Genomic DNA, 12,998 nt, shown 5'->3' with positions numbered 1-12,998 from the left:
TTTTGCAAACCATATAGCTAATGAGGGGTCAAAAAACCAGAATATATAAGGAACTAATATAAATGGAAAGCAAAAAAAAAAAAAAAAAAATTAAAAAATGAGCAGATGCCTGGGTGGCTCAGTAGGTTGAGCATCCAACTTCGGCTCAGGTCATGATCTTGCGTTGCAGTTTGTGAGTTTGAGCCCCACGTCAGGCTCGCTGCTGTCAACACAGAGCCTGCTTTGGATCCTCTGTCCCATTCTCTCTGCCCCTCTCCCGCTCATGTTCTCTCTCTCTCTCTCTCTCTCTCTCAAAAATAAATAAACATTTTTTTAAAAATGGGCAGAAAACCTGAATAGACATTTTCCCAAAGAATACATACAAATAGCCAATAGCTAAGTGAAAAAGTGCTCAATGTCACTAATCCTTAGGGAAACACAAATCAAAACCATAATGAAATATCACCTCACATCTGTTTTATTGTCATAAAAACAAGAGATAACAAATGCTGGAAAGGGTGTGGAGAAGAGAATCCTAGTGTACCATTAGTAGGAACGTAAATTGGTGCAGCCACCATGGAAAAGAGTATGGAGTATGGAGGTTCCTCAGAAAACTAAAAATAGAACTCCATTAGATCCAGCAATCCCACTTCTGGGTATAGATACATGGGAGATAAAATCACTTTCTCAAAGAGTATCCTGAGTCCCATGTTCACTGCCACATTATTCACAAGCGCCAAGACATGGAACCAATCTAAGTGTCTACTGACGGATGAATAAAGAAAATGTTGTATATACATACAAACAACTATTATTCAGTCATAAAAAGAAGGAAATTTTCCTATTGGTGACAACACGGATGGACGTGGAGGGCATTACACTAAGTGAAAGACGTCAGAGAAAGACAAATACTGTATGATCTCATTTACATGTGGGATCAAAAAACATCAAACTCATAGACACAGAGAATAGAATGGTGGTTGCCAAGGGTTAAGGGGTAAGGAAAATAGGGAGATGTTGGTCAAAGGGTACAAACTTCCAATTATAAGAGGAGTAAGTTCCAGGGATCTAATGTACAGCATGGTGATTAATTATGGTTAATACCATGGTAACATATACTTTAAAGCTGCTACGACAGTAGAGGTTTAATGTGCTCACCGTAACAACGACAACAACAACAAAAAGGTAACTATTTGAAGTGAAGGATATGTTATCTGACCTTAAAGTGGTAAACCTTTTGCAATACAGATGTATATTAAATCATCACATTTTACACATTAAACTTACAGAATGTTATATGCCAATTATATCTCAATAAAGCTGGGGTGGGGAAGTTGGGATCGGGGGGAAATACCTGATGACTATGATGATTTCTCTTAGTGGGCTAGGAGGGGCAGAAGCCACACGGAGGGGGATGAAGAATGAATAGAAGATTTTGAACTGAATATATGTAATTACCTCTATAGCTTCCCAAATCCCACTAAAATCATAAAAGTTTTAGAAAGACACAGGAGTGTCTGACTGGCTCAGTCGAAAGAGCATGCGACTCTTGATCTTGGGGTGGTGAGTTCAAGTCCCACACTGCGTTTACACCCAGTAAAAAAATATAAATAAATTAATGAAAACTTTAATTTAAAAAAAAATAGGAGGGGCACTGGGGTGGCTCAGTCAGTTAAGCAACCGACGCTCTTGGGTTTCGGCTCAGGTCATAATCTCACAGTTTGCAAGTTTGAGCCCAGCATCTATCTATCAGTGAGAAGCCCACTTGGGATTTTCTCTCTCTCCCTCTCTCTCTCTCTCTGCCCATCCCCCCACCTCATTTTCTATCTCTCAAAATAACTTAAAGAAAAAAAAAAAAAGGAGCACCTGAGTGACTCAGTCCGATAAGTCACTGACTCTTCATTTCAACTTGGGTCATGATCTCACAGTTATTGAGATGGAGCCCCGTATCAGGCTCTGCACTGACAGCACAGAGCCTGCTTGGGATCCTCTCTCTCTCTCTGCCCTTCCCTTGTTCACATTCTTTCTCTCTCTCAAAAAAAAATTTTTTTTAATTAAAAAAAATAATAAATTAATTAATAGGAGTGCCTGGGTAGCTCAGTCAATTAAGCACCCAACTCCTGATTTCAGCTCAGGTCTTGATTTCAGATCTTACAAACTGTGACATCGAGCCCCCGCTTAGGACACTCTCTCCCTGTTTCTCTCTGCCCCACCGCCCCCCGCCTCTATGGTTGCAAGCACACTCTCTCTCTCTCAAAATACATACCTAAAATAATAAATAAATAAATAAAGCATTAAAAAAGGCTTTTTTGATATAAGAAGTAATAGTTGGGGTGTCTGGCCGGCTCAGTGAGTGGTAGAACATGTGACTCTTAATCTTAGGGTCATGAGTTCAAGTTCCATGTTGAGCATAGAGTTTACTTAAAAAAAAAAAAAAGAAAAGAATAGGCCATTTACATCCTAACATGTGATTATAAATATTATGCATTCTCAAAAGAATCCAATAAAGTATATCAGTACTTTAGATGAAAAACTCAAGGTCTTAGAGAGCCTAAGAAACTTGGAACTAGCACCCAGCTAGCAAACTGACAAAAGCCACAATTAAATTCAGCTCTAACTCCATATTACACAATTTGTACAGAATACAATGCTGCCTTCCTTTGTTTAACCTTAGTTTAATGCCTAACATTAGCTTAATTACATTTATTAGGGTAGATTTTTTTCAGGATCTACGAGTAGGCTTTAGAAGCTATTATCAGGAGGCGCCTGGGTGCCTTAGTCGGTTAAGCGTCCAACTTTGGCTCAGATCATGATCTCACGGTTTGGGGTTCAAGCCCCACATCGGGCTCTGTGCTGACAGCTCAGAGCCTGGAGCCTGTTTCAGATTCTGTGTCTCCCTCTCTCTCTCTCTCTGTCTCTCCCCTGCTTACACTCTATCTCTCTCAAAAATAAATAAGCATTAAAAAAAAATTAAAATCAGGTGTTTTGGGGAATAATAAACTGAATGATGGGGCATAATAAACTGAATGACACCGTATCTACCTTTACAGAGTTTACACTCCAGCAATGAAAATAAGACAATCACCTAAATGATTCCAAAACAACACAAAATTACATAAATTACCATATATGAAATACAAAATTTTATAGAGGCTCAGAAAAAAAAAGTCCTCTTTGGGGGTGGGAGGTAGAGGGATTAGGAGATGCTTTATAGAAGAGGTAACTTTTCAGCTGAACTTAAAGAGATAGATAGGGTTTTAAAAGACAGTTTTATTTGAGCTACTGAACAGCCTCAGTCATGCTGTAGCCCCAGGGCCTAGCACACTGGAGCAGTTTAATGAATGTGGGTGGAGTGAACAAATGAACAGAAAGGCCATTCCAAAAGGAAGGGACAACAACAAAGGATCAGAGGCTGAATACATGAGGCACAACAAAAATAAAAGGATCACAAAGAAGGAACACAAATAGGCACATACATATTTAGAAAATAAGAATCAAGTACCTCGCCATGATTCTTTTTACATTTTGGCTCCCATATCTCCCATCTTTAAGAAAATTCTCTCAATATCACCCCCATCCTGTTTCTGCCTTTATCTCATTTTTCTATTCCCTATCTTTTTAAAATGATTTTATTGACATATAATTTATACACCATGTAATTAGCCCACTTAAAGTATACATTCAACGGTATTTAGATCACACTTTCACAACCATTACCACAATCAATTTTAGAACATTTTCATTACCCCAAAAGGAAACCCAATACCTGTCACTCCCCATTTACCCCCAACCATCACCCTTCCCCCTAGACCTAGGCAACCATTAATCCACCTTCTGTCTCCATAGATTTGCCTATTCAGGACATTTCATATAAATGGAAGCATAAAATATGTGGGCTTTCGTGAGTGGCATCTTTGACCTAGCAAAATATTTTTCAAGGTTCATCCATTTTGTAGAATGTATCAGTACCCTATTCCTTGTTACTGATGAATAAAATTCCAAAAATTGCACTGTATGGATATATACAACATTTTATTTATCTGTTCATCAGTTGGTAGATATCTGGCTTGCTTCTACCTTCAATGTTGCTATGAACACTGGTGTACAGTTTTTATGTGGACATGTTTTAATTTCTCTTGAGTATATACCTAGGAGTATGCTTAACCTTTTAAGGAACCACCAAACTCTTTTCCAAAGAAGTTGCACCATTTAACATTCCCACATGCAGTGTATGAAGAGTCCAATACTCCATGTTATTACCCGTCATTTTGATTACAACCATCCTAGTGGGTGCAAAGTGGTATCTCATTGTGGTTTTGATTTACATTTCTTGATAGCTAATGATGCTGAACACCTTGTTCATGGTTATTTGTAGATCTTCTTTGAAGAAATGCCTATTCATATCTTGCCCATTGCTTAATTGGGTTCTGCTCTCCATCTTAAAGTTCTTAAATTTTTTTTTTAATGTTTATTTTTGACAGAGAGAGAGAGAGAGACAGAGTATGAGTGGGGGAGGGGCAGAGAGAGAAGGAGACACAGAATCCGAAGCAGGCTCCAGGCTCTGAGCTGTCAGCACAGAGCCCGACGTGGAGTTTGAACTCACAGACCGTGAGATCATGACCTGAGCCAAAGTCGGAAGCTCAACCGACTGAGCCACCCAAGTGCCCTGACTCCATCTTAAAGTTCTTAAACGATTAATCTATACACACCATCTATACTACATTACCTTTTACAATCATCAACCCACTCCAACCTTGCTTTTGCTCCCCACTCTGAAACTGCTCGTCAAAATTATCAACCACCTCTGTAGTGACAAAATCAACGGCTCATCTTCAGTCCTCATCTTCCAGGATAAAACTCTATGGTTTGCACATATGTATTTTAATTCCATCTGACCTCTTATTCTCATCTATATTTTATCATCCTGTTTCTTGTATTTTCTTACTGCATATTTTCTTATGGAATTAAAATGTAAACTAAAGGGTATATCCAGAGAATTGCAAGTAAAACCACTGGGTGGAGCAGAGTAAAGGTAGTGGAATCAAGGCGGGTAAGTGGGGAAGATAAGAAAAGGCTGGATAAATAGTGAGTATTCGGCTACGGATTTGGACTTTGTTTGGCAGGTAATACGGAGCCATTAAAGGTTTTTATACAAGAAATGCTCAGCACTAGACCATTGGGATGTTGGAAGACTATAGCAGCAGCAAGTATAAAGTTATTTAGAGGGTGGAGAAACAGGAGGCAAGGAGATCATGTGGGATACGTATTACAGTAGAAAAGATAATCAGTGTAGTAGTGCTCAAAAACGTAAAGGAGGAATCAACAGAGAGACATTACCACTAAACTCTAACCGAGTCCACTTTATTACCAGTAACAGAATAGCCGCCCCCAGACAAGAGATGTTAGACCTAAACATTCTTAGTCCTCAGTTCTACTAAGTTTGATTTGATAGAAACTAGCTGAATATGTAGTAAACACACAATTATCTTTCCCTGTTGTAAATACATAAACAATTATAGTATTGCTTCTCTCCTGAGTAAACAAAAATTTCATGTAACTCATGCTTCTCAGAGTGAAGATCTGACAATGCCCAGCAGTCAGTTCTACTCTCATCATTACTTCCAACCCCCCTTACTGATCTTCAATAAGTTAAGATCAAGAGGAAATAGAAATTTATGCAAAATAGGCTGGGAAAGGCAAGTTATCCCAAGTTAAACACAATCTCCTTTCTTTTTTTTTCCACAGGAAATAGTTGTTGATGCTCTGAGGAGTTAAATTATAACAACACATGCCAGGAAGATGATGTCAGGGAAGGCGTGGTTAGGCCCTTTACAAGTCTGAGATTCCTTCAGTTCCAAACATTGCCTCTTTCAATCTCACCTATACTCAAAATCTCTCTACCGAGCTACTCTTTCTAACACTGAAGAAAAGAGTTGAGATCCTAGAACTCTGATCTTTTTACCTTAAAACAATAAAAAAAAAAAAAAAAAGTTTTAATGAACCAAAGAGTAAGCGAAGGCCATTAAAACAGCTGTTTTTAAAACATGTACTACATTGTTTTGTAGAATCAGTCTTTGAAATCCACATTCCCCCCTTCTGTGACTATTTTAATTCTAGAGAAAAGAATGAATATTCAACACTACATCTTGAGAAAGAATCTGCCTTTATTAGGAGTTATACATTCCTTGACTGTATTCCTTTTTTACCATAACCAAAAAAGAGTAAGAAAACTACTGTCATAGACTCCTCAGGTAACAAAGTCCCTGACAAATGAAGTACATGAATATGTTTCAAAATAAAACAAACCTACTTGTTAAGGTCAAGTAAATAAAATTAATACACTTTCAAGCAAGTCACAACACTAGGTAAAAATGGCTTTTCTGAGCTCACTGGCAATTATTCTTACTCTACCAACTAGAAGTGATGACTACAGTAAATTATGATGTAAAAATTCCATAAAGAAAGCAGATCTCTACAAATCTATTATACTAGATTTTTGTATAACGTAATGATGGACAAAAGCAGATATTTATAATTTGTATTTTTCAAAAGTTTAAATTTTTATTGTTATTTCAGTTTTTTAAACATTTTGGACAAGTCCAAGAACTTTATTATACAGGCTTGATCTACTTGAGAAACAGCTCTTAATAGAAATGGCAAATAAGCCAAAGTCAAAATTAAAACTTTATCTTGTCATAGAAAAGCCTGGTAGGATACACACACCAAATTGCTACCAGTTATTTTCCTTGAGGGGTGGGATTTGGGTAAGGAACTTCCAGACATGAAGGGAAGACTTAATTTTTATTTTATATGCCTCTTTATGCTTAATTTTTTTTTTTAATGGGCAGGTCTTAAATGTATTACTAAAAACAAAAGTTATTTTAAAAACGTGACCTTGGTTATAAAAATTTACAAATTACATGAACAAATCCATCCAAACATTCTTCCTAAAAGAGAAATAAACACATGTCAACACAAAGACAAAGAACATAGTAATGTTTTAAATATACCCAATATTCACCAACCTACATATTTACACAAGGAGTCATATACATTGCTACAAAGTGATGTCATCATAACACAGACCTATAAAAACCCAAAGAATTCTTTTTTTTTTTAATTTGAGAAAATGAGAGAGAGAGAGAGAGAGAGAGAACGCACATATGTGTAAGCAGGATACAGGGGCAGAGGGAGAGACAGAATCCTAAGCAGGCAATAAGTTCAGCACGGAGCCCGACATGGGGCTCAATCCCACAACCCTGGAATAATGACCTGAGCCAAAATCAAGAGTTGGATGCTCAACTGAGTCACCCAGGTGCCCCATGAGCCAAAAGAATTCTTGACAAATACATTAATAAGTATGTACCTAACCATGTTTTCTCAATGGCTTCTCAAACCTTACAAGTTATCAGAAGAGATATGAGATTTGAATCCAAGTCCATAATTATGCTTCTTTGTCCCTTATGCTACCCTAGATTTAGAAGCTGGTTAAATATTTCCTATACTACAAGGCAGAAAGGGAGTGAAGAGAGCTAATTTAGACAGCATCAAATACATGAAACCCCTAAGAGGGAAAAAAACTAACTTCCAGAATTCATTTTACTTTATTTTAATGGGTCTGGGTAACCTGAGAGACTTGGAGAAAAAAAATTAAGAAGGAAAGTTTCATATAGTACTATATAAATTTTAAAAGGAACAAAACCAGATGTAATATCCTTCTATCAAAATCATATACTCATGGGGCACCTGGCTGGCTCAGTTGTAAAAGTGCGCAACTCTTGATCTTGGGGTCATGGGTTCAAGCCCCATGTTGGGTACAGAGTTACTTAAATAAATAAAACTTTTTCCTTTTTTTTTTTTTTTAAGTTTATTTATTTATTTTGAGAGAGAGAAAGAGAGCATGAGCAGGGGACAGGCAGAAAGAGAGGGAGAGAGAGAATCCCAAGCAGGCTCCTTGCTGTCAGTGCTGAGCCCCACACAGGGCTTGAACTCATGAACCATGAGATCATGACCTGAGAGGAAACCAAGAGTCAGACGCTTAACCGATTGAGCCACCCAAGCGCCCCAAAACTTTTTTTTTAAATCGCATATTCATAAGTGTATGTCTATTACTGACAACCAACAAACATATAGGTACCCATATTTCTTAAGGATATAAACCAGAATGAATGCCATTATAAACTGATTCTAAGTGTTTTGGGTCTAAACATTTACCAACTGCCTTGATCAGACACTTTAAGTTACCTATAGTAGCATCTTTAGGTATATGAGAAAGCAGCAGGAATCTTTCCCACACCCTCTAACACTCCATCAGATGGGCAAAAGATCCCTACACATCTAGGTCATCTTTTTTCTTCAAAGAACAGTTACAATGCCAAGAAAGAGGCTAAAGAGTCTTTCTCCTACAGCACGAAGTTCCTTCTGATCAGCACTGTGTGCCCTGAAATGCCAAGAAACTGCCAAGGATACTCCCTGGTGAATGTGGGCATAACTGTCCACCTCTCATTAGACTGCCCATGTCCCCAAGCACGACACAATTCTCTGGCAACCCTGGATTAATCACAAAAACTCTAAGGATCCCTGCTGAGCCTGGCCATCAGCAGAGGTCTAAGCAGCAGCTCAGCAGCAGAAACCAAAGAATCACAGAACTTTCTGCCTTAATCCCAAAGTATGTCTTCTCTTACCACTCCTTCCCTATGGCTAGGTGGGGCAGTCTAGAGTATACCTTGTTCTTGATGAAGCTGTTGTGATTTCCCTCACTCTAATTCCCCCACCTGATAATCCTGGTTGAGTGAGTAGAAAGGAAGGTTGCCCGAGAGGGGGAAAAACATTATTCAAAAAGATGAAAATAACTTCGGAGAGAGTGAGCACAGGACCAGGGTTTGAGATGACATTATTATCCCAGTGGAGACTGGGTATATCAGCAGGAAGTCAAACTAACTTCATTTCACAAAGATACAAACTTGCAACTTTGATTTGTTTTTAATTCCCCTGCCTTCTCAGGCCTCACACACAGGGACTATAAACTGCTGGAACTTCAAAACCAGGTGAGAAAAGATGCCGAAAGAAGTGTTGGAAAAGGGAGAGGCGCTGAGCAGAGAGAGGAATTCCGTTCCCCTCTTAAGAAGAATGTTAAAGCCAAGGGCACTCCCGGATCCCCAGGAAAGGAAGTAGCTGGATTCCAAAAAAGCACTTTTCCCTACCTTCTTGTTGTTCTTGTTATAGCCAAAAGTCGAAATCCCAGGCCTGGAAGTCACTGATAGCAGCATTTTCTCTTTAATGTAAGGGAGCTGAGAGAGAGAGGAGGGAGGGAAAAGGAGGGGGAAGAGAGGGGGGGAAGAGAAAATGAGAGGGAAAAGGGAGGGGGAGGAAAAAGGGGGAGAAAAGGAGCAAGAGGGAGAGAGATGGGGGGGCGGGAGAGAAAGAGCTGGGGCTGCTTGTTTACGTCACTGAGAGAAGTTAACCAAGAGTCTGAATAAGGCACTTCCACTGGGTCCTAATGCCCAAGATGTTATTTATTTATTTTTTTCCACAGTCTTAGTAGTTAAAGCAAAAGAAAAGTTCTTAGGTCTACCCCTTTCAACTCCATCCCTTCTCCAATATGAACAAGTTCTGTTTCTCCTGAAAAGACACTGAGGATTTTTTTTTTTCCCTTAGAGTTACAAGATTTAGAAAAAGCTTTCAAGTTTGATTTTAAAGGGGCCACTGGGATACACTGCCTTAGAGAACTCATGAAGACAACTCTACTGAGAAAGAATATGTGAGATGAGCTCAGGACTTTTCCCACACTTTATACTTACAGTGATCTTAAGACACGAAGAAAGAACAAACAGAAGAGCTCACCAAACAGCAGAGACAGACTGCGGAAAATAACTAGTTTCAGATCTGTGGATAGTTCTATTCCTCTTGACTCATGCTGATGGGCTGATGCTTCTCACCCCTTTTCAGATTCCCCCAGGCATCAGAATCCCCCAGGCATGATTTCACACTTACGAAGGAATTATCAAACTTAACTATGCCATGAAACTTGGTGCCTAGTGATTTCTTTGCTTTCCCCCCAGCTTTATTAAGATAAAATTGCCTACCTAGCACTTTCTTCAACAACTGTAAGCTATCTTGTTTGATTCTTTACCCGACCATTTTCTAGTCTTCAAGGTCCATGAAGCTGAAACAGTTAAGAGTTACTCACCAAATCTGGAATTTATGCCCAAACTGAAGTTCACAGAGTTGGGATGTTTGCTTCAAGTTGTCTCTGAGCTGTAGAGCTGTAGGAAAAAATATCCGTAAAAAAACATAAGCTTCACAGAGAAAAAAATACAAAGTTCTCAGGGAAGAAGAACCTAACACAGTTGAGACAACACTCACCTCAAACAGTTTCAAAGTAATGTCCTGTGGAAGTAGCCTTAATAAGAAACTTGTAGGAAACCAAAAATTCCAGAATGACACCCAGTAATTCTTACCAATCCAAATGGAACAGGGATATAGAATCAAAGCCTTCAAATCTCTTCTTCAGGTCACCTTGTGCCATCATACATGTTCTCTTAAATTAACCTTGTCGGCTTTGCCACGACAAACATTAAGCCCAAACCCTTTCTTAAATGAAGTCCCAGTAGTCTCTATTCCAGTTTTCCTGTCACCTTTTTGCTGTGATAATGGAACCCACAGTACTAACATTCTGCAGAAAAAATACACACATATCACATACCACCCCCAAACTCTAACTTTCATTTCCAATAGGACAGGAAGTGCCTGCTCAGCTCAAGGGACACAGGAAGGGTGGGAGCAGCCTCAATGTGGGAACTACAACTGAGATTGGAAGAACAGCAGTCAAATGCAATAAATAAATTACTAAAAGGTATCTCCCAGCGCTACCATATTTTTTTAAGTCCCTTTTCTGCCCTCATAGATTTTCATTCTTTATATGCCAAGTTATCCATGCCATTTAGGTTCTTAGTTGATTTCTTCTCCCTTACCCTAACAATGTGGCACAAAAACCTTAATCTCTAAGGCCTGATTTATAATGCCAGTCAACCTAATTTATTTTATTTTTTTTCATTCTAACATTCTCGGGGGTCGTGGGTTGCTCAGTTAAGTGCCTGCCTTGATTTCAGCTTAGGTCATGATGTCAGAGTTTGTGGGTTTGAGCCCTGCAACAAGCCCTACATCTGGCTCCATGTTGAGAGCCTGCTGCCTGCTTGGGATTCTCTCTCCCTCTCTCTCTGCCCCTCCCCAGCTCACACACATGCACGTGAGCTTTCTCTCAAAATAAATAAACATTTAAAAAAATTCTAACATGCTCAATGTGTTTTGTTTTCCTCCTGCATCCTTTAACACTCAATGGTATTTTAGAATTTAAAATAATTAAAACTATGAGTTTTAGAGAGAGGCAGACATGAGTTCAAATGCTGACACTTTTGTAGTTACTACTTATGTGACTTTATGCTAGGGTACTCAACATCTCTAATTCACTCATTTGCAAAATGGAAATAATACCTACTTCATTACCCTCTGGAATCAAATCTAAATTTTAGCTCAGTCCTGTCACTTACAAAATGAATGACACTGAAAATAACCCACGTCTGGATTTTTCTTATTTGTAAAATAGGGTAAATAGTATCTACTTCCTAAAATTGTCATGAAATGAAATAAGGCAATACATAATAAGCCCCTTAGGAAGGTCCCTGGCACTTGGTAAACGCTCAATAGATATTAGCTCTGTTATTTTTTTTTTTTTCAACGTTTATTTATTTTTGGGACAGAAAGAGACAGAGCATGAACGGGGGAGGGGCAGAGAGAGAGGGAGACACAGAATCGGAAACAGGCTCCAGGCTCTGAGCCATCAGCCCAGAGCCCGACGCAGGGCTCGAACTCACGGACCGCGAAATTGTGACCTGGCTGAAGTCGGACGCTCAACCGACTGTGCCACACAGGCGCCCCGATATTAGCTCTGTTATAATTAATTGCTCTATTATCTCCAGCATGTATCCCTCTGGATATTGTATAACCCAGATTTAATGATCTGAAGTGAGTATTTCCAAAAACCAGTATCTTGATTACATTCAAAAGATTATACTAGGACTAGGCAGGCTAAACTATAACTAGAAATACTAGATATGAAATTTCAGGAATCACCCATCCAATTTCATTTATTTCCCTACCTTCTATAAGCGGATAATCTGATCATTCAGAAATTCTTTTCTTGAGCACCTGGGTGGCTCTGTTGGTTAAGTGTCTGACTCTTAATTTTGGCTCAGGTCATGATCTCACAGTTCATGGCATCAAGTCCTGCATCAGGCTCTGTGCTGGCATTGTGCAGCTTGCTTGGGATTCTCTCTCTCCCTCTCTCTGTCCTTACCTCGCTCATGCTCTCTCTCTCTCTCAAAATAATAAACATTAAAAAAATTATTTTCTTAACTCTGATCTCCTGGAAATTAGTGAAACATTTCTTATCTCTAGAAAAAAGGAAATAATACAGAAACAAAGCTCATTAGATTTAAGACACCCCAGCCTCCACTTCTCTAGAGTGGAGCCTACCACTCCAAGAAATAGAAACAGATCTAGAAAAAAAAAGGAAAAATAGAATTTTCATGCACCCTAAGATTTAATACCATTTCTCTCCTCTAAAATGAGCAGTATCAGGAGGAGGTTGGAAGATAGAGGCAGAGTAGGAGGACTCTAGGCTTGTGTCGTGAATACAACTAGATAACTATCATTATCATCCTAAATACCCCAGAAATTGACTTGAAGACTGGCAGAACAAACTCCACAATTAAAGGGCGCCTGGGTGGCTCAGTTGGTTAACCAACCAAATCCTAGTTTCAGCTCAGGTCATGATCTCATGGTTCGTGGGTTTGAGCCCTGTGTCCAGCTCTGCACTGGTAGCACAGAGAATGCTCGAGATTCTCTCTCTCTCCTTGTCTGTTCCCCGCTTGCATGTGCACACACTCTCAAAATAAATAAACTTTTTTAAGAACATTAAAAAAAATAGACTTTAGATTTTTGTAGTCTAAGAAGTTCAA

The 12,998-nt window shown here is 38.9% G+C and overlaps 1 protein-coding gene across 2 annotated transcripts in view; it reads right to left on the bottom strand.

Annotated features, from left to right (window-relative positions):
- The window catches only part of RBMS2 (RNA binding motif single stranded interacting protein 2), a 71,769-nt gene extending 61,060 nt beyond the window's left edge, over nucleotides 1-10,709 (bottom strand). Inside the window, exons 1-2 of one of the 2 annotated variants that reach the window (XM_045462713.1) lie at nucleotides 10,345-10,709; nucleotides 10,169-10,244 (exon numbers count right to left, since the gene is read on the bottom strand). Coding sequence is in view for 1 of the 2 variants with exons in the window: in XM_045462712.1 (XP_045318668.1) it covers nucleotides 9,183-9,248 (66 nt within the window). In the remaining variant the exon portion in view is untranslated. Of the gene's footprint in view, nucleotides 1-9,182; nucleotides 9,487-10,168; nucleotides 10,245-10,344 lie in introns of those variants that run through there. The other variant, XM_045462712.1, reaches the window with a different exon arrangement.
- Between the last annotated feature and the right edge of the window lie 2,289 nt (nucleotides 10,710-12,998).

The sequence above is a fragment of the Leopardus geoffroyi genome, chromosome B4, assembly GCF_018350155.1.
Source record: "Leopardus geoffroyi isolate Oge1 chromosome B4, O.geoffroyi_Oge1_pat1.0, whole genome shotgun sequence".
Lineage (NCBI taxonomy): Eukaryota > Metazoa > Chordata > Mammalia > Carnivora > Felidae > Leopardus > Leopardus geoffroyi.
The sequence above is the reverse complement of the archived record's forward strand: the minus strand, read 5'-3'. Positions and strand labels throughout refer to the sequence as shown.